The sequence below is a fragment of the Pelodiscus sinensis genome, chromosome 4, assembly GCF_049634645.1.
Source record: "Pelodiscus sinensis isolate JC-2024 chromosome 4, ASM4963464v1, whole genome shotgun sequence".
In the NCBI taxonomy this organism is placed as follows: Eukaryota; Metazoa; Chordata; order Testudines; family Trionychidae; genus Pelodiscus; species Pelodiscus sinensis.
This window is the reverse complement of record NC_134714.1, coordinates 47,678,253-47,699,648: the sequence shown is the minus strand read 5'-3', so window position 1 is coordinate 47,699,648 and position 21,396 is coordinate 47,678,253. Positions and strand designations below refer to the sequence as shown.

At 45.3% G+C, this 21,396-nt stretch overlaps 2 protein-coding genes across 8 annotated transcripts in view; one reads left to right on the top strand and one right to left on the bottom strand.

Annotated features, from left to right (window-relative positions):
- RALGAPA1 (Ral GTPase activating protein catalytic subunit alpha 1) overlaps positions 1-930 on the bottom strand; it is a 230,850-nt gene extending 229,920 nt beyond the window's left edge. For 2 of the 6 annotated variants that reach the window (XM_014570781.3, XM_014570783.3), the window contains exon 1: positions 503-930. In XM_014570781.3, the coding sequence (XP_014426267.2) occupies positions 503-608 (106 nt within the window). In that variant the 5' untranslated portion in view covers positions 609-930. The remainder of the gene's footprint in view (positions 1-502) is intronic. The other 4 variants (XM_014570782.3, XM_006117691.3, XM_025181956.2 and 1 more) reach the window with 4 other exon arrangements.
- Positions 931-10,414: 9,484 nt separating this feature from the next.
- Positions 10,415-21,396, top strand: part of BRMS1L (BRMS1 like transcriptional repressor) — a 58,063-nt gene continuing 47,081 nt past the window's right edge. Inside the window, exons 1-2 of one of the 2 annotated variants that reach the window (XM_075926925.1) lie at positions 10,505-10,639; positions 16,501-16,723. Coding sequence is in view for 1 of the 2 variants with exons in the window: in XM_006117696.3 (XP_006117758.1) it covers positions 10,504-10,639 (136 nt within the window). In the remaining variant the exon portion in view is untranslated. Of the gene's footprint in view, positions 10,640-16,500; positions 16,724-21,396 lie in introns of both variants that reach the window. The other variant, XM_006117696.3, reaches the window with a different exon arrangement.

Here is a 21,396-nt window from a genome sequence, read left to right as displayed (position 1 = left end):
AACCATGCAACCCAATTCCCTTCACCCAAACTCTCTCTCAGCCCTCAAACTCTCCCCTTCATATCAGTCCCCTACCCCAAACTCCCTTTGGCACCCAACCTCAATCCCAGAACCCACACTCCCTCTATAGCTGAGTGCAGCCCTTTACCACTTACCAAAATCTGGGAGCAGCCTCCCCATCAAAAAGTTATTGCCCATCCCTGGTGTAGACTGTCTGACGTGCCATTACCAACAAATAAGTTTGGTTTAAGATTCCAGGCCTGCCCTTCTCTCTTTGAGGGAGAATCCACCCGCCCCTATAGGTGACACCGCCCATCCTCCCCCTGGACTGACCTCTTCCTCTGTCCCCGAGAGCAGGACCCCTCTCACTGCCCCCGCCCCCTGCGCCGACGTGGACATCTTCCCCCGTCCGGCCCCCACCTGGACCCTTCTCGCTTCCCCTCCCCAGCCCCGCCTGGGCCCCACTGGCTCCCCACGCCCGGGCACCAACCCTGGGCCTCACCGATGAGGACGCGCAGGTGCTTGAGGCGGGTGAGCGGGTCCTTGCGGGTGTCCAGCACCTTCTGCGTGGATTTCCGCACATCCCCGTGCGGCTTCTTGGAGAACATCCCGCCGGACGCCCCGGCCCGGCAGTCGGAGCCTCCCGCTCTCAAGAGGCGGACAGCGGCCTCCGGATCCGCCCGCACCAGGCCCCTTACATAGCAAACAGCGGCAGCACCAGCTCCTCCGGCTGCGAGCGATACGGAGCGGGAGGGGGAGGGGCGGAGAGTTAGTGCCCCGGGAGGGGCAGGGCCTGAGCTCTCCCCTCCTTCCACAGCGCTCTAGTCCCGTCCTTTCACGACAGCCGTCAAGTACCCCGGTATTCCCGTGGCAACCGTGCCGTGACGTCACAGCGGGGCTGAGGTTCCAAACGCATGTCGAGGAGGAAGGTTCTATTCTGCCTTACAAAGCAGCGCCCAGGGTTTGGACAAAAGGGAGGAGCTTGCGGAAACGCGTGGGCCTGTGGGGAAAGTAGTGTACACGACCGGACTGGGTTAGGAGCAGGAGCAGCTGTGGGCTGTGGTGTGACAACACGTTTTGGTGTCAACGGAAAGTGACTCCAGCCTTAGGATAACCCTGACCAATAAGATGAGGAAATAAAGTTTCAATTTCGTGCTAACACTGTGGCATACCCTTATGATCAGTAGCAAAATCTGTCCCTAGTCGTTTTTGAACTGCATCTGCTAGGCTGGAGAAGGAAGGGAAGTCATTTGATATCATGGCTCATTGCTGAGTCTCATTCAGGACATGAAAGTGATCATAGCCAGGGAAGGAAACTAACATTATTCCAAATAATTAAAAAATACCCAAAGCTAAGATTGGCAATATAGCCCACACCTGGCATTCAAAAATTATGTAACCTGCTGTCTTACTTCAGAGGCTGGGCCAGCCAGACTCTCCTCTCAGGTTCAGAAAGTAGCAAAGAAGACACAATCGCTTAATGCGAATAAGTGCAAGGTTTATTAGATAATATAAAAAAAAAACAAGAGAAGGCTTACAATATCCCTTTGACTTCCTGGGGACTCCGACTCAGCAAAGGATGGACTTCCCAAAGGACCTGGAACTGTACAGAGGTACCTTTCGGACCTGGCCCAGGAGTCCATCCTTTGCTGAGTCGGAGTCCCCAGCAAGCCAAAGAGATGTTGTAAGCCTTCTCTTGTTATCTTTTTATATCTAATAAACCTTGCACTTATTCGCATTAAGTGATTTGTGTCTTCTTGGTTACCCGCCGAACCTGAGAGCAGAGTCTGGCTGGCCCAGCCTATGAAGTAAAACATTTTCCAACATTGAAAATGACTTAAAAGTAATTTTGTATCTGACTTCTAGTGCATTTAGGGTTCATGTTTTCAAGCACTTTTTCTGAAATTGCGAGTGAAGCTGTGTTCACTGTAATTGTCTATTTGAATAAAGTCTGCAAGGAGCCTATCATGCACTCTTCAGTGGCAGTTGCAGGGCTGGTTTCAGCTCACCGCTCTAGGGCTACATCTATACTGCAGCCTTATTCCGCAAAAGTTTATGCAAATGAAGCTTGGAATAGAATATCACAGTGCTTCATCTGCATAATTAATTAGCAGACATTTTTGTGCAAGAGGCTTTTGCGCAAAAACGGCTGCCAATAAATTATGCAAATGAAGTGCAGTGATATTCTACTCTGAACTTCATTTAGATAAGTTTTTGCGGAAGAAAGCTGCAGTATAGACATAGCCTAAATGTTGTGATTTAGTGCATAGCATTACAGCACTACTCAGGTTTGGCCCATCCCTCCTGCATTAAAGGAGACACTGATATATCAAACCTGTAGAGGCACTATGACCTTGTGTGCTAGGAATTTAACGACAGTTGACATATTTCTTAAAGCTACAGCTATTGGGATAACATCAGGGGCCGATGAGAGTTTTGCGGATCCCAAGGTGCAGGGCCTATTGAAGCGCGGGGCCCGGGGCAGCACAATTTCGCTCATGTGCCACGGCCACAGCCAACAGGTAGTAGCGCATGCGCGGGACCTATTGAAGCGCGGGACGTGGGGCAGCCGCCTCGCTCGCCCTGCCCTATGTCTGCCGCTGGATAACATTACCGCCTGAGAAATTCAACTTTAATTTTAAAAAGTTATCTTTTAGCATTCATACTTAAGGCTATAATTTGCGCACATAAATTTTAAGTACATTTCATGGTAAAGAACTGGGACAAAAGCTCTGAGGCTGGAAGAGTCCACCCTGTGCTCACACCACAGCAGATATGTGTGTATTGCAAAGCTCTTCTATAAATTAGTCTCTAGCTTCATAAATTATTTGAACAATGGCATAGAAAGTACACTTACAAAGTTTGTGGATAATACAAAACTGGAAGGGTTGCAAGCATTGTTCCTCTAAGATGAGTGCTTGGGTGGCAGCCCAGGAGAAATTCAAATGCCTCCCTGCTGATTAGCAGAGTGCCCACAGCCAGCAGTAGCTGGCAGAATGTGTTTCTACTTGTAGTGCACATCCACACATGCCTCGGTGCACTAGGGATGTTAAACTTAGATTAATTAGCTAATCGAATAGTCAATGGGATTTCCATCAGCTATTGATTAGTCTATAAGGGTGCCTCCGCCTTTGAACTGCTTCAGTCCTCACTCATACCATGTCCTGCTGTGCTTCTACTTCCCCTGCCCCCCGCCGGCTCCCCCCAGCACTGGCTCCTGCTCCTCCCCCCTCCCCTTGTTGCCTCTCTCTGACAGAGGCAGCAAGGGGGAGAAGCAACTAGTCACATCACTAGTCGACTATTCAGTAAGCTTAGTCGCTTACAACCCTATGGTGCACATCAATTTTTTTCTGCACATGGATGGAAAAAATTAGAGGGAACATTCATTGCAAGCACTTTTGGAGCATAGGATTAGAATTCAAAATAATCTTGACAAATGGGAGATACAATCGTAATAACATAAGAATAGCCATACTGGTTCAGATCAAAGGTCCATCTAGCCCAGTATCCTGTCTTCTAACAGTGGCCACTGCCAGGAGTCCCAGAGGGAATGAACAGAACAGGTAATCATCAAGTGTTCCATCCCTTGTTGTCCATTCCTTGCTTCTTGCATGCAGGAGCTAGCAACTCCATCCTTGCCCATCTTGGCAAACAGCCATTGACGGACCTATCCTCCATGAATTTATCTAGTTCTTTTTGAACCCTCTTAGGGTATGTCTACACTGCCACCCTAGTTCGAACTAGGGTGGCTAATGTAGGCATTCAAATATCCCGGGCTTCATTTGCATCTTGCCGGACACTGCCATTTTTAAATCCCCCTTAGTGTGGACTCCGTGCCTGCGGCTACTCGCGGCACGGAGTAGTTAGTTCGAATTAGGCTCTTGTGGAACGAGGTGTACCGGTAGTTCGAATTAGAGAGCCTAATTCAAACTACCTACTCCGTGCCGCGTGTAGCCATGGGCACGGAGTCCGCACTAAGGGGGATTTAAAAATGGCGGCGCCCGGCAAGATGCAAATGAAGCCTGGGATATTTAAATCCTGGGCTTCATTTGCAACTTCGAATGCCTACATTAGCCACCCTAGTTCGAACTAGGGTGGCAGTGTAGACATACCCTAATAGTCTTTCTTTTGGTGATCGTTTGTTCTTGTGTTATGGAAAGGAGTAAATACTCTTCTTTATTCACTTTTTACACACCAGCCGTGATTTTACAGACCTCTAATATATCCCCCCTTAGTTGTCTCTTTTCTAAGCTGAAAAGTTCCAGTCTTATTAATCTCTTTTCATATGGCAGCCGTCCCATACTCCTAATTATTTTTGTTACCCTTTTCTGAACTTTTTCCAATGCCAAGATAACACTTCCTTATTTAACTTCTCCTGAAATCAATTACATGAAATTCAGTAAGGACAATTACAAAGTTATTACACTTCAAAAGGAATAATCAGCTGCACAAATACCCCATTGGACATGACTGACCAGGAAAGAATACTGCAGAAAAAGATCTATAGCGGAAAATGGTTAAAGGTCTAGAAAACACGAACTCCAAGGAAAGATTTAAAAAAATTAGCTCATTTACTAGAAGAGAAGACTGCAGGGAGACATGATAATAGTCTTCAACTATGTAAAAGGTGCTTATAAAGATGAGACATAAACACTGACATAATTGTCAGGGGGTAGAGACAATTTTTTGATTGTTCATCAATAATGATGCTTTTACTACCAATACATTTATGGTAATGATGATGATGATAATGATTATAAACTGTCCTCCTAAACCACTGAGGTCAGGACAAATTGGGTTAAATTGCAGCAAGGGAAATTTAGGTGAAACATTTGGAAAGGCTCTCTATCTGTAGGATAGTCAGACACTGGAACTAATTACCTAAGGAGGTTCTGAAATATCTGTAATTGGAGGCAGAGGCACTGACTTTCTAACGTGCCAGAGGGTGCTCCCTCTGTTTCTGCCCCAGGCTCTGGCCCCGCTCACTTTTTTCCTCAAGATCCCATCCCTGCCCCACCTCTTGCACACGTCACTGGCACAGAGGAGGTGCTGGGAGAAGGGCAGGAGCTGATTGGGGCATTTTCTTCTGTGGGTGTTCTAGCCCTGGAGCATCCACAGAGTTGGCACCTATGATTGGAGGTTTTTAAGAACAGGTTAGACCAGTGTTTCTCAATCTATTTACCACTGTGATGCACATATGCAGTTCTCTATATCTCATGTGGACCACATCCACAAAAAATATTTATTACCTGAACATATAAAAAAAAGGTTTAATATTTGTTATGAGACAGCAATATAAGTCAAATAGATATAATACCTATCATTTCAACACTGACAAATATCTTCTAAGAGTATTTTAAATTAGCAACATAAGTCAACATATAAACTGTTTAATTAATTTACTGTAAGCATAGCTTGGCATTCTGTATTGCCATCCTCACTTCTATGTTGCTGCTGACAGCATGACTGGCCTAGACTGAATACCCAGCAAGCATGGCTGGAGAATCTGTCTGCAACGATGGCAGCTTGCTGGCTTGGTTCCCCTGTTCTCCACCCAGTGATTGCCCCTCAATCACTCCACAGAATGCCCACCAATCAGGAAAAAAAAAACATCACCCACTTCTCCTGGAACTGTCCCTCCAGCATGAACCACCCACCCTCAGCACTGAACTGGCACACATCCCAGGGACTGCCCCCTCCAGCATCCACTCCCCCACTCCAGGATTTCCCCCCAACTATTGCTCCCTAGTGCCCAGACCTTCCTTACTCAGACTGCCTATCAGCAATCAACCTTCCCTCTATGAACCATCTGTGTCCCAGTATCTAGCCCTCCATCCAGGAACTGCCCCTAACAATCAGTTGGCCCACCTATAGTCTGTGCCTATGCACAGGCTGCATACCCTTCTACATGGCCCTTGCTACTTGTACCCCCACCCCATGTCCCAGCATTCTGCACTTTCCTCCTCCCCGCCCCGTTCCCACAGATCCTGCATCCCAAGCCTACTACATCCTATTCTCGCACATGCTGTTCTCCTACCTTGGCTGCAGCAAGCTCTAGTGCTGAGGAGCCTGATCCAGTCAAGGTTACTGGATCTGTGATACTGGGGGATGGCAGAGCACTGAACGCTTTGGCCTCCTGCTGATGCTGCAGACCCTGATGCTGCTGGTGGGCGGTAATGTTGGGCCCAGTCGTGCACCATCCCATTTTTGTGTACATAGCCTCTTCCAGCTCTGAGACCAGGGGACCTGCCCTAGATGTGGCCGTGAGGATGTCACCTGAGCCTGAACGGTGTGGTAATTAGGCTACAAGTGATGCAGGGGCCACATATTGAGAACCACTTGTTAGACAAACACCTATCAGGGATGGCCTAAATAATACTTCGTCTTGCTTCAATGCAGAAGCCTGGATTAGATGACCTAGCAATGTTCCATTCTGGTTCTGTTTTTACAATTGTACATATAAAACTGGGAAACATCACAAAAGCTCCTTTTTAATTTTGTAGAACTTAACATGTACAAGTATATTTCTTCTACTTTCTGAGATTGACAATGGACATATTTTCTATCTTTTTTCAAGGCCACAAAGCTTGTTCTTTCCACTGAGGTGGTTTAACTAGTCCTTCTCTCAACCATAATTATGACATTATTAGTAGTAGTAGTAGTAGTACTAGTAGTAGAAGTCCAAAACACTGCAATAACATTTTTGTATGATGTAGTGTCCTGGAGCATTACTGTGGTATGTTTCAGTTAACAAGCCTTTTGGATGGGCAACTAATTGCTCAATTTACATGGTCTTTGACAGGATTGGGCAAAAGGGCCTCTGGGGGCCAGATCTGGCCCACCAAGCAGGTGGATCTGGCCTGCGGAGGCTCTGCTGCTTCCCCGCCCCCAGGCCAATTAAGGATTTGAGATGGGGGAGTGCCCGATGCCTTTTCCGCTCTGCCCCCGCCCTGCGAACAGCGTGCGGCAGGGGCAGAGCGGAGAAGGATTTGTGTGATCCCCGCCCCCAGGCCTTAATTGGCCTGGGGGCGGGGGAGAGCATGAAGCCTCCTCCCGCCCTGCCAGAAGCATGTGGCTCTTTGTAGCGCTATATGCTGCTCACGGGGCGGAAGAGGGGGGATGGGAGAGAGCAGAGGAGACTTCGTGCACACCGCCGCCCGCAGGCCAATCAGGGCCTGGGGGGTGTGGGAGCTGCATAAAGCTTCCTTCGCCCTGCCCAGCCTTGCGAGGAGCCCAGGGCACTTCATAGTGTCATGTGCTCCTAGCAGGGCGGGAGGAGGCTTCCTGTGCTCTCCCGCCCCTAGGCCCTGATTGGTCTAGGGGTGGGAAAGCATGCCAAGCCTTTTCCAGGGCATGGGTGCCTAGTGGGAAGAGGGGGCAAGGGGCTCCTCCATCCCCAGACCAATCATGGTCTGGCGGTTGGGTAGCCCTGCCCCTTCCCATTTAGGCCACATTCAAAAACGTTTGCAGTGGCCCCCGGGGAAAAATTATTGCCCACCCCTGGGCTTTGATCAATACTATAATGGCCTTTTACTTATCTGGTGTAGACTGGTGAACTAGCTGAATTTGGATTAGGCCATGGGAGAAGGGAAAGCAACATGTATAAGGGAGGATATTTGAAAAGCAAGAATGTGTTACAGAAGATTGACAATGGAATAGAGAACCCAATTATGAGGTTTTTAGATTCCATAGCAGTTGAATGTTCCTGGCTGAGAGGATGAGCTGCTTTCTGAAGATTCTATGGTGGGAAAAGAGAAGCAGTAGATTTCAAAGCAATAAAATATCAAAGCAATAAAATGTAATTTGATGGTATTTTGTAACCATTAATAAAGTATTTTATTTAAACATTGTCTTTGCTAGGAGGGTTTCCCTTGCATAGGTATACTAAACTTAGTTAAATTGCAAAACCCTCTTGTTTTTTATCTGCAATTAGAAGCTTTGCTGGTATAGCTACAGCTGTACTAAGGTTTTTACCAGCTGAGTTATGTAGGCAAAAATTACACCCCTAACTAACATAACTATGATGGGAAAACTTCTAAGTCTAGACCAGGTCTGTTATGTTTATTTTTAGTTACATTAGGCAGTTCACAAATACAGAGGATAAGGTAGTTTAACATTTTTTTTGTATTATTGAATCGCTTATTATGCATCAGTCTAAATACAACAGGATAGGAAAATGTCTGATTATTGGGAGATTAGTTTCAACAGCACTTCAGACTCCTCCAACGTATCTAGGTGTTCAGTTTCCAAACATGTATATCTACATAGGCTCATCTCTTGGCGCATGTCTACACAGCAGTGTTAGTTCGGAATAACTGACATTATTCCAAAATAACAAAGAGCACATCTACACTATTAGCCTTTATTGTGAAATAATGTCGAGCTGGAGCACTTCTTACTTCAACTCTAATAAACCTCATTTTATAAGGAGTAAAGGAAGTTGAAGGAACAATGTTCTTCCTTCTACTTCCTGCTGCGTAGATAGCGCCTAAAGTTGAGCTAAGCTATTTTGATTTAAGCTATGTAATTGATGTAGCTGAAGTTGCGTAGCTTAGTTCGACTTTAGCCCTGCTGTATAGATGTACATACTAATCCAAAGGAGAAACAGACAAGACAAGAAGTATTACATGAGTCAGAAGATGGTGATTTTTTTTCTTTTTGCTTTAGTGTTTGTTACTTTTCCTTGTCATCCTTCCATGATCAATGTGTTTTAGTACTTGTGGGCCTCATTAATAAATGTAATAATTTACACTCTATTACAGGTCTTTCTAGCTGCAGTTTAATAAAACAATGGTTAGTAAGTCTGTCACATACTTAAACCTTGGTTTCCTATTTACTACCCATCCCACCAGCTATCTGCAGTTGTGATTTGGAACTCTCTGTGTGAGAACCCCTGCTCCAGCTGATGCTAAACACTTCACAAAGTATCTTTGAATACATCCCAGTCTCATTTAAGGAAACATTAATCTCTGAAATTAATAGAGAAATGTTGTATTGTGGATTCTTACATGGATCCCATTGTTACAAAACTCTTTTGACATCTTGCCTTATTAGTGTTCTAAAGTAGAGGAGGAAAGTCTACTTCAGTTTCTCTGGTATGTATAGAAAGGTATTATGTAATTCACAATGTTGTGGGTAACAATTTTAAAGAGCAGTGAAATACATAATGATTAATGTGGATAAAAGAGCAGAGCACTCCACTTTAAGATAAATAGGTGAAGGTGAGTTTCAAGTTATTATTAATTATTAATTAATAATTTAATTTAGAAGCTTGAATGCTTGTCCAAGACTGATTGTCTCAGCGGAAGTGAAGCCAATGAAACTCTTGGGCCTTATCCCCAGAAATGCAACTTATTCACCATTGAAAAGTTGTGTGCATGTATCTGTGGAAAAATATGGACCTTTTATTTAAGAGCAAATATAAAACATAGTTTGGGTGGGGAGAAGAGACAGCTAGCTCCTAGGTGCCCGTTCCTACTTCTCATCTGCCCAAAGTTTTTTCTTCTGAAGGTTCAGTCATCTGTGTCCCTCTTCTCTAGTTTTTGACCTCCATCCTTGCTACCTGCTTCTGCTTCCTTCCCAAGGAGTTTATCAGTTTTGAACAAACCACCTGGATACCTCCATTATTCAATCATTTCTTATCTGAACCCCAAATTTGAAGCTGTAGAGATTTAATCTTATGTCGTGGCTCAGCCTAGGATATGCCATGAATTTTTGTGATCTGTCTAGTTCAGGTATAAATGTATTAGTTAATCTGAAGTAAAACTTAATTAAGTAATTGCAGATAAAAGACAAAACAATACCAAAAAACTCCTTGTAAGCATTTTGGAGAATTACGGTTTGAATAAACTGAAGTTTATATATATATATATATAGTATAATGATCTTTTGTGGGCAAAACCCACTTCTTCAGATGAGATGATGAGAGGATCTTGAGTGGAGGGAAAAAAAGGGGATGTAGGGTTCTGATACTCTATGATCATTTGCCCAAGTGCCAGTCAACCAACCCAACCATTTCACGCTGTCTTCATCCAAGGCTGACAAGAGCTGCAACCAGCCGAGGGCTGGCATATTCCTAGCTCTAATTCATTAACTGTAACAATCGAGAAGTCTTTCAATTAAATCAGCACCTTTGCTGCAAAGGAGATTCCATGGAAAGATGGAAATTCCCTAATTCAAAGTGCTCACAAGCCTCAGCCTGGCAACTCCGCTATCTAATCCATGTCCATGAAGCCACAGCGAGTCTTCTCCAGATTAACTACAATTACCATAGTGCTTCGCGCAACGGCCAACCACACCAACTGCGTTCGGCGGGGGACACGCCCACTCGGGCCAATATGCACCAATAAGCGGCGCGAAGAGCCATGCGGCAGGCACTTGGGTTGCGTTGTGTGGCGTGCGGGAATGGCGCGGTTTTACTGAGGGGCGGGCAGGGGGAGGAGCTGCCGGTGGTGGCGGCAGAGGGAAGGGCGGTCCCGGCGCTCGGCGGCATCTCGGGGGAGGATGCCGGTCCATTCCCGGGAGAAGAAGGAGAACAACCACGATGAGATGGAGGTGGATTATGGGGAGAACGAGGGGAGCTCCTCGGAAGAGGAGGAAACTGAGAGCTCGTCCGTGTCCGAGGAGGGGGACAGCTCAGGTACCGGGGACCAGGGGCTGATTACAGATGCTGGGGCAGGGCGGCCGCTCGCTCGCTGGATAACGGTGCGCGCGGGGTGTGGGTGTAAGCGACTGTTAATGCCTTCGCCACAGTCTGCCCCAGCCCCCACCCGGCAACATCTGACCCCGCCCCTCCGTACGGCACCGTCTGCCCCGCCCTCCCGACACGCCCCCCCCCCTCTCCCACGGCTCGCCCCCGGCTCCCCTGCGCTGCAACTTCCGAATCGCTCCTTGGAGGAGCCGGGGCGTGCAGCCCCCCCCCCCTTCCCTGCTGGGCAACTTGTGACACACACAACCCTTTACTGGGGGCTCGGCCTGCCTGTCCCGTCTGCATGGTAGCTTGTGGATACATCCCTTCTCCCTTGTATGGCAGCGTATGGGTCCCTTCTAGCTAAGGGAATGGCCTTCCCCTTCTTCCCTGCTTGGCTGTTTCTGAGGCGCTTCTTTTCCCAAGGATACCTCCCTGCCCGCCGTTCATTCTCTTTACCTCGTGGTCACATGCTGTGCTACCATGCTCCCTCTGCATGTCAGTTTCTTCTTGCCCTATTTGCCTGATGTGGGGGCACTTTCCCTTTCTGGCAGTTTCTGACATATGCCCTTCCTGACATATGCCCTCTCACCTTCATCCTGCTCCTTCCCTGTATGACAGCTTTTCCTTATCTACCTTTCCTTGATTTAGGGGGTCACTGTCAGCTTCTTTGCCCATGCCCTGCATAGTACCTTCTCCTCAATCCCGCACCCCCACCTTTTGATATGGGAAGCAAAGCGCAATCTCCCCTCTCCATTTACTGCACTGTAGCATCTTGTCCCCTCCCAGGAGTGTGTGTGTGTGTGGGGGGGGGGGAGGGTATATTTGCCAACTCTTGCATAATATTGTCTTGTTCCCCATTTAAGGCTTTTTGAAACTGTTTAAAGAAACTCTAGATAACTTGTTATGAAAAGTTCCATAGAAAAGACTTGCCAAAGAATAAGTATAAATTTTAAAATACCACATATCACAATAAATATCCGTTAATAGTAGTGGTGGTCCAGATATGAAATGCACAAGATGGGTGAAGTGATGTCTTTTATTGGACCAACATCTGTTGGTGGACAGTACAATCTTTCCAGTAATACAGAGCTCTTCTTCAGGTCAGGAGAAGGACTTCAAGAGTGTCTGAGCTAAATACAAGTTGGGACAGACAAGCTTAGGGGTTAATGAATAATATATGCCTTCCAGCAACATAAGTTGGTTCAATAAAAGAAATACCTTAGTGTCAATTTTTCTGTTGTTTTTTAAGTTACTGTATTGCTTCTAATAAGCAAAAAGCGAGGTTGAGTTAAATAGCAAATTCTGCTTTAAAGCAAGAGAAGGAGGTTTGGCTAAAATGACATTTTGATAAGCTCACAAATTATTCCCAATTCTTACCTTCAACTTCAGCTGCTTTATTTTATCAACAGTTGTCTGGAAGTTAGATAATCAATGCACTCTATGCTTGAGAATCAAGATTCCTCCAAGCTCACTCCCTTGAGTTTAGAAATGCTATATTAGTGATGGATGTCAAAGTCACAAGTTATGTTCATCATTCCAGTATCTCAGTTTTGGCCACATTTTATAGAAGAGCTAGTTCAGAATTTTACTGTTGGCGCTGTTTTTACTATCTCCACCTTTAAACCAGGCTGCTCTAATTACCGTGTGTGCCCCCCCCCCACTCAGTCTTTGAATGGAGAAGAAATTTTAGAAACCTATCCAACTTACCAAAACAATTCTGCCATGCGTAAGTGATGATTTTTAATGTCAGATACCTTGTGGTATCCCAGGTCTAGAAACAAATGATCTTGTGAAATGAGGGATTTGATATCCCTGTCTCTAACTTCTTGCATGATGGGTAGTGAAATATCTGATACTAAACCAGTTACTTTTCTAAGACTGACTATTACCCATCGTGCTTGTCAAGTTTATGCACCTTCAGGGAAGAAATATCACATTTTGGGAGTTGAATATAATAAACTACTGGCAGTATTTTTAAAGATACTTTGTAGCTATTTGGAGTTTTGAAATGTTACCAATAATCCTAGTGGAGATGGATTAGTTGGCAGAGTGCAGGTGAGGTAGTCAGAGGTTCATGATAAATCCAGGTGAACATGAGGGTGATTTCATGTGTGATTGTATAAGTGAAACTCTGTCTTCTGCTTGGTGGAAAGTCAGACTTGCTTGAATATGTATGTATGTATGCAGCTATAGAAATGGAGGGCCTATGGTTGTATTAGTTGCAGTTGGAGGAGGGTACTATTCTCCCACATCTCAAGGTGGTGCATTCCACATTGTAGCAAATGACAGGAGTACACATCTAAGCAACCCAGTATGCTGTGCAGAAAGGAAAGGGTCCAGAGAACCACTGATTCTCAGGCATGATTGGAGTTGATGTTGCTTATCTTGATTTAAACTCCCTTGACATCTGTTTATAAAGTAAACAGCTGCTGATTAATTTAAAACAAAGCAATAGTTACAAAAATACTGAAATATATCTAGAACCTAAAACATACTGGAGACCCATCTGAATAATGGAAGATATTTTAACACCTTGTTTGCCTTTCTACTTTTGTGAGGCAGACCTCCCGAGGAGTAAATTGATGGGGTAGTTATATTAAGGATGTTAAAAAGCGGGTAACTGACTAATCAGGTAGTTGATACAATTTGTATCGACTACACGATTAGTCAATAAGGGGCCCTGAGGCTCTGCAGTTTAAATATGATAGGAGCCAGGTGTGCAGGCAGCCCAGCTTCTATTGCATTTAAACTGCAGAGCTGTAGTGAGGGATTGGTCTAGGACCTGGCGTGAGCCTCTGCCTCCCCGCCCCTAGCACTGTGGAGATGGTGCTGGGGGAAGTGGCTTTTAAGCTGTCCCCCCCTAGCATTGGCACCTGCTCTCCCCTTCTCCTTCGCCCCCCCCCACTTGCTGCCTCTGAGTCAGCAAGGGGGAGAAGTGAGTAGTCAAGTAGTAATCTGATAAGCCAAGGCAGACTAGGCTTATCGGTAGGCGACTACTCAATTAGTCACTTACTTACATCCCTAGTATTTATGGGAGTTAAGGGTAGGAGGTTTGTTTGTGCTTTTTTCCCTTCATGTTTATGATGCCTGCAAGGCAGACCAATAATTGGGAATAACTGTTGCAAATGTTCAGGATGAGCTTGATAGGATATTTAAAAAAAATATTTTGAGTCAGTAAGTTTTTTGCATATTTTCAGTCCACGCAACTTTTCTTACTTTCTATTGCCCTGGTTTCTATTCTTTCCTGTTAAAAGTAAAATAATATTTTAATCAACAGAAGTCTGTTACTAAATTACAATTTGAAATGAAGTTATTTATCTAAAAATTACACAGTCATTTCTGAACTAATATTACTTCTCTGAATGTATGTATGCGAACTGTGGAGTCTGATACATAAGTCCCTGACTACTTATCAAAAGCTGGGGTGAATGAAAACTCCCTGAAATGGCTGATGTCCTTCCTTTAAGAAGGAGCCAAAAAGTTCATTGTGGTATGCTCTTGATCACCTCCAAAGCTTTTTGCACTTATGGAGTACCCTGTTCAGTCATCCTACCATGCTGTTCAACTGTGAGAGTCAATTTAAAGTACCAACAGCATGTGGACAACCCAAATGTACATCACATATAAACTGTACCATTATGATGCTGGTAGACCAGGTATCTTCTCATGCCAAATCCTAGGTCTCACCAAACACTAACAAATGCTTAACTGGTTATTATTCTGGGTGGTAATCATTTTGTTAATATTCTTTAAATTGATCTTAAGTTTATAAAAATGTGTTTGATAGGAATGTTAGAAAGCAGTTACAGGCAGTCCCCGAGTTACGAGGATCCGCCTTACGTCGGATCCGCAGATACAAACGGGGATTTTCTCGCCCCGGACGACGGGAGCGGCGGACGCCCGGTCCCGCTGCCCCCGTCCTCCAGGGCGAGAAAATCTGCTCTGCCTCTCCCTGGTCTGCTGGGGGGGGAGGGGAGAGGAGCCAGATCAGCGCCGCGATCCCGCCCGGGTCCTCCTCGCTTTGCTCAGCCTCTCCCTGGTCTGCAGACCAAGGAGACGCTGAGCAAAGCGGCGGAGGACCTGGGCGGAACCACGGCGCTGATCTGGAAGCGCCGCGATCCCACCTGGGTCCTCCGCGGCTTTGCTCAGCGTCTCCCTGGTCTGCTGGGGGGGGACGAAACTTGTGCGCCCCTCCCAGCAGACTAGGGAGACGTGGAGCAAAGCCCCGGGCCTGTGGTAGAGCAGGTGGGGCGCTGCCGGTTGGTCCCGCAGCACCGCTCCTTGGCGCTACTGGACCAACCCAGCAGCACCCCAGCTGCTCTGCCCCAGGCGTTCCCAAGTCAGCCGCTGCTGAAACTGACCAGCGGCTGACTACAGGAAGCCCCTGCACTGGGCTTCCTGGAATCAGCCGCTGATCAGTTTCAGCAGCAGCTGACTTGGGGATGCCTGGGGTTCTTAAGTTGAATCTGTATGTAAGTTGGAACTGGCGTCCAGATTCAGCCGCTGTTGAAACTGTTCAGTTTCAGCAGTGGCTGAATCTGGACGCCAGTTCCGACTTACATACAGATTCAACTTAGGGACTGTAGGTTTGTTCTTATCTTGTATGTAACCCGGGGACTGCCTATACTTCAATAATCATGTAACCACTACATTTCTTAGGGGTTACATGGTTATGCGATGCTCTCCGGGGGCAGGAGCAACAGCCAGCATGCTCCCAGCTCCACTCCTGGCCTCAGCATGGGGTGACAGCAGAAGCCAGTCTGCGAGGGCACCCAGTTTAAAAACTGTCTCCCTGCACAGACCAGTTTCCACCTTTTGTCCCATGCTGCTGCCTTTGTAGGGAATTAGGTATTGGGTAATTGAATAGTCATATAACCACATGAAATCTTAGTGGTTACATGACTATTTGGTATTCCCTGGAGGTGGAGCTGGAACCCAATGCACTCCCGGCCCCACTCCTGGGAAGCCCTCTGGTGCATGGTAGTAGGGGGGAGCTGGTCTACAAGGGGGTCCATCCTGTGCAGACCAGCTTCCTGCTGCCCCATGTTGCAGTCTCTGATACTGAGGCAGCAGTGTGAAGTGGCAGCAGCTCCTGTCTGGGGGGGGGGGGGGGGGGGAAGGGCCCGTTCTGAGCTCCCCACGGACAGAGGCTGCTTGGTGGGAAGCAGAGCAGCCTCTGTCTGTGGGGTGCTTGGGCCTGCTGCAGACAGGCTGCTTCATAGCAGTCTCCCATGCTTTTCTCCCTTCCCCCTTCCTCCCCCCCACCTGCGGTGATAGAGGTAGCAGTACGGGGGAGGGGAACCGGCTTTTAAGCCATCTCCTCCTGACATTGGCTCCTGCCATTTCCTCCCTTTAATGCCGGCTTATTGGTTAATTGTATAGTCTACTATATGCTGACATCCCTATCTCTCTGTATCAGAGGCAGCAGTGTGGGGTGGCAGCAGCCCCTGTTCACAGGAGGCCCAAGCTCCCTGTGGACAGAAGCTGCTCTGGCATCCCGTGGAGTGGTCTCTGTCTGTGGCAAGCTGGGCACTGCTGCCTGTAATACAGAAAACTCAGACCAGCAGTCTGGGACTGAGCCAGCCTGCCAGTTGGAGGTTTAAATACAAATTGGGGTATGATGTGGTGTGTGAACCAATAAGCAATCACTTATGGGTTAAATGGTTAGCCAACTAGCTGCTAATATCCCTAGTATTTAAGTGTAAGGCTGCTGTATGTATTGATCTCACTTATACTATGGGATACAGATGTTATAAAGTTACAATGCAGACATTCAATATAAACATCTAATTGTGTAATTCACCAAACAGGAAAGAAGAATTAAGTAAAATGCAGGTCCTGCACACAAGAATGAGTCATTGTGAAACATCAAAGGACAAAGACTTTGTTGATTGCTGTCTCCCTCCTCACCCCACATCCATGAAGAGGAGATGAGTGCAGACACTTGTTCCATGAGGTTGAACTCTGGGGGAAGGGAATAAAAATCTGTGATCAGAAGGAACAATATCAATGTGCTGCATGGAATTTGGAGAGGTCAATATTTTTCTAAGAATAATCGGGGGGTGGGGAAGAGAGACTCTCTAAGCTGCTTAGTTTGCGTTAGCTATAAAAGATGTAGAAAGTTTGCATGGTTCAGCAGCTTCTCTTACCTTTTGTGTGTGTATGTTTACCTGCATTAACCTTATAAATAACTTATTTTTTCTTAGTTAATTACTCCCATAACTAACAAATCTTTAGCTTCAAACATCTTTGTGAGGTGTAAGGTGTAGTTGACCTTGTTTAAGTGACGTGTTGTTTGGTACTGGGAGTAACTTGGTTTGTAAGAGTCTGTCCTAAGGTTGGTATTCATGTTTGTGAGTTATTCTAGACAGCTGGATAACCATTTTCATCTTTAATGCCTAGCCATAATCAACACCTGGCTAAGAACCTCCTGTTTTTAGTTTTCCCTTCTACATCTATATAGAAGTTAAGTTGACATTTAAAAAGCAGAGCAGCAGCAGTCTGGGACCTGTCGCAACCCCCCCAATCTTAGAGGGAAAAAATGGTAAAAAGTCACTGGCCCATTTATGAGGTCCCAGACCACTGTACTCTAGAGACAGCTTATAAACAGGTCGGTGACTTTTTTTTACCATTTTTTTTTCTCTAGAAGTTAGGCAGAGGGTCAGCTTATAAATAAACGGGTGTATGTTAGAGTATAAATGATAAGATTCATGTGTAGCAATCGAAACTTTCAGGCAATGAAACAGCTACTCTACTTAGCAACCCATAATGCAGCTTTCTTTGCAGCTTTCTTTCACAAGATAGCTTTCTATTAATCGCTATGTAAACGTGCTTCTTTATCAGTTCAATGAACTGGAGCTAAATTTTCAGATAGGCAAAGAGAGAACCTATGACACCAAACTTCTTTAACTCATGTACAGTGATCAGGTGAACAAAACTTACCTGATTTTTTGATTTCTATGTCCAAGACTTCGTGTAGCCTGGAGGATAAACCAAATGTTTCAGTTGGAAAGAACTCAGGCAGGAAAGCTGCTGCAGGATTTGATGACAGTCTACCAAAGTCTGGTGGTGAGAGCTGTGAAACCATGTTCATTTTGAGAACTGGACTGCTATGTTAAACTAAGATCTCATCTTTGAGTCAAATTATTTACTGTTTTGTGCAGTCTATAATCGAGTTGCTTTTCAGTGGAACTTTCAAAATATTCACTAAACATTTTTGTTAAAGACCTCAAAAGTAAGTGTCGAGATTTCAGGTTGGAGTTTGTTAAACATATAAAATAACATCAAACATCCAGTCATGGAATCCTTTGTGATGGATAGTAAGTCTATTGCGCTCAATCCTGTATGACCTAGATTGGCAAAAATGAGAGCGCAACTGTTTTGCGGAGACCACTGCTGCTCCAACTGCCTGAGAAGTGTTTTGCCCGTGGTTCACTGGAAACGTATTCGGAATAACTAGGAGCAGTTTTGCGTTAAAGTTCTCAAACACACTGTAGCTGGAGCACAGACTTTAGAGAACCTGACTGGTTTGCTTTTTTTGTTGCTGTCACTACCTTTTGATAGAAATAAAACTGCCCAACAAGATGGAAGAGGAATTTTTAGAAAGCATTCTTTGTGTTAAGGCTTATGTGCAGTGACACAGAACCTGTTGTTAAACAGTTTGCATCCATGAAATAAATAATTTCACTGGTGTTTTGTGACCAGAAGCATTCTTCTTCTCATGAACATTGCAAAGAGGAAATGTTGCCTTTTAGGGTATGTCTACACAGCAGCTTTATTTCGGAATAACTGACATTATTTTGAAATAACAAAATGCATGTCTATGCAGCAAGCTGTTACTTAGAAATAATGTGAAGCTGGAGGACTTCTTCCTCTGACTCCTGTAACCCTCATTTCATGAGGAGTAAGGAAAGTTGAAGGAAGAGTGTTCTTCCTTTGACTTCCTGCTGCGTAGACAGCACCAAAAGCCAAATTAAGTCTCCCCCCCCCCCCCCCCCCCCCGCAGACCAGGCTTTTCTCTGGATGCCTGTGGTAGAGCAGCTGGGGCACTGCCGGTTGGTCCCGCAGCGCTGCTCTGGGCGCTACTGGAGCAACCCAGCAGCACCCCAGCTGCTCTGCCCCAGGCGTCCCCAAGTCAGCCGCTGCTGAAACTGACCAGCGCTGATTTTCCGGAATAAGTGGCCCAGTGTAGACACAGCCCATATGTTTGGGCTATTTTTAATGCTGTTGCTACACTTCAAAGACAGAAGCACCCTTATCGACTAGTCGATGCAAATGGTATCAACTATTTAATTAACCAAATAATTGAAATTTTACATCCCTACACACACTTACTTCTGCTGCTGCTTCATAAGGTATGTAGATTGAGTTTAAACATTTTTAATCACCAAATTTGCTGTAACGGAAAAAGGTAAAAATCAGAATTTTTCATCAGCTTTTGAAAAGTGGTCCAGGTTTGGCTGAATTTCTTCCAATTTGAGAGGGATTTTGTGTGGGCCATGTTGTAGTAGTCACTACAACTCAATACTGAGGTATTGCCTCTTTAAACTACAGTTTAGCTATATACTCATGGGTTATTTTTTGTGGCTTGAGTTTATACAGCTATTTCAGGCAGTAAAGTAAGAGATTCGGTCTTACACCTGGCTTGTCTTCCTATGCTAATCTTCATTGCGGTGTGCACAATAGCCGTTGTCATAGTCTTTAAAAAAAAAAAAAAAAAAAAAAAGACATGATGTGTAAAGTTTGAACGGGCCTGATATTTTTTTCAGCCTCCCACAACTCTGTAGATTTTTGGGTGCCCAGTACCTTTGAAAATTATGACCTGTGTGTAGTGCTGTATTCTATTTTGTGACCCTGTAGGAACCAACTTCTTGCTAGACACTATATGAATATATAGATGTCACCTGAGACACCTCTTCTTTTAGGCGTCTCATCCAATCTTGGCAAAAAAGAAGGGGAGGGAACAGAAACAGTTGTGGAGGAAACACTTTTCAGACTTTCTTGTACATCTTAGAAAACAGATAAATTCTACCCTGAAAATCCCTATAAATTTAACGTTCGGTATTTTGGCACAGTTACCCTATACCGTTGGGGTTTCCATCTGTTTCTAGGCTATTAAACCCTCTTCTGCATTATGAAAGCAACTAAACCATTGTGTACCTCCGTAGTAATAGGTGTCAATAGATGTTCTTAGGAAAAGTCTGGCAGGAGAGCTTTGCCAAAAATCCAACATTCTTTGCTTAAAAAGGTACTTTGATTTCTATATGCAAGCATATTTAATGACATTATCCAGAAATGTCAATAAAATAACTCTAGCTAAAGTGATGAAACTGTTTTTATTGCATTGCTTTAAAATATTTATGTAAATAAGGCACTAGGATAAATGAGGGAGTTACTTCTATATGAGCACTTCGGCTGCAAAACCAAGAAAGCAATTAATGTAATTCTTCAGACAACTTTGGGTTTTTAGAGAGGTTAATGTGTTCAAATTAACATTCTATCAATAACTCCATGGTTTATGAAATCACTTTCTGTGAATTGCTGTGCTCCTGCTAACTCTTATACTCATAACTGCAGTTGACAGTAGGGATATAATAGTGTGATTGATTAACTGGTAAGCAAAAGCTTATAGGGTTAATTCTATAGATTACATGCATTTCTTCCCAGCCAGTAAATTTATTAGCAGGCTAGCCAGCAGCCTGGCTCAGTCCCAGCTTGTTCCAGGTCCAGGACCTACCCCTGCTGTGGCTCTGTATTTAAAGTGTACTAGGAGCCAGGAGGGTTGGCAGCCTGGCTCAGCTCTCGGACCCTGTGTGTGTTGGAACTCGGACCCTGCCCCGGATAAGGGCTGCTGCCACCCCATGCTGCTGCCTTTGTATCAAGGCAGCAGCATGGGGTGACAGGCAGCCAATCCGTGAGGTGAGCTGGCTTTTAAAACTAGCTTCCCTTGTGGACCAGCTCTCGTCTGGTACCCCATGCTGCTACCTCTGATACAGCAGCATGGAGTGGAGCTAGAGCACACTGGCCACTTGCTTCACCCCTAGGGACTACATAATAGTCAAGTAACAGATAAGAATTCATGAGTTTAATTGACTATTCAATTAACCAATATTTAACATCCCTAGTTGAAAGCTCTTAAAATTCTTTGCTTGTACGACTTCGTTTCCTTTGTTCTTTCCAAAAGCATTCTATTTTGTTTAAGAATTCAGACTGCATTTACAAAAGTCAAGCTTTATGGAACTCAACAATAACTTTCAAATTCTATGTTTTGGGGAGTCTAAATTGATCTCCATCTCTTCTAATTCTAGAACAAACCCAATAAGATCAATTACTTTTGTATATTACAATAAGTGTAAGATAGTTCTGAATTTTGGAATTGTGTTCAGCAGGAGCTAATATCTTTTAAACCAGTGGTCCCCAACCTTTTGGGGCTGCCGGGCACCCAAGGGCGGGGCTTCTCATGTGCCGGGCGCCCGGGGATGGCACCGATCATGCGCCGGGGGCAGGGGCCACCCATGCGCTGCACGCCCAGAGCCGGCACTGCACATGCGCCGTGTGCTGGGGGCAGGGCCATCCCAGATCATTTGGTGGGCGCACATAAATGCCCTGGTGGGTGCCATGGCACCCGCGGGCACCACATTGGGGACCACTTAAACCTTCAACTTGCAGAACATACAGCAGCTGGCTCAGGTTTTTTTTTTTTTTTT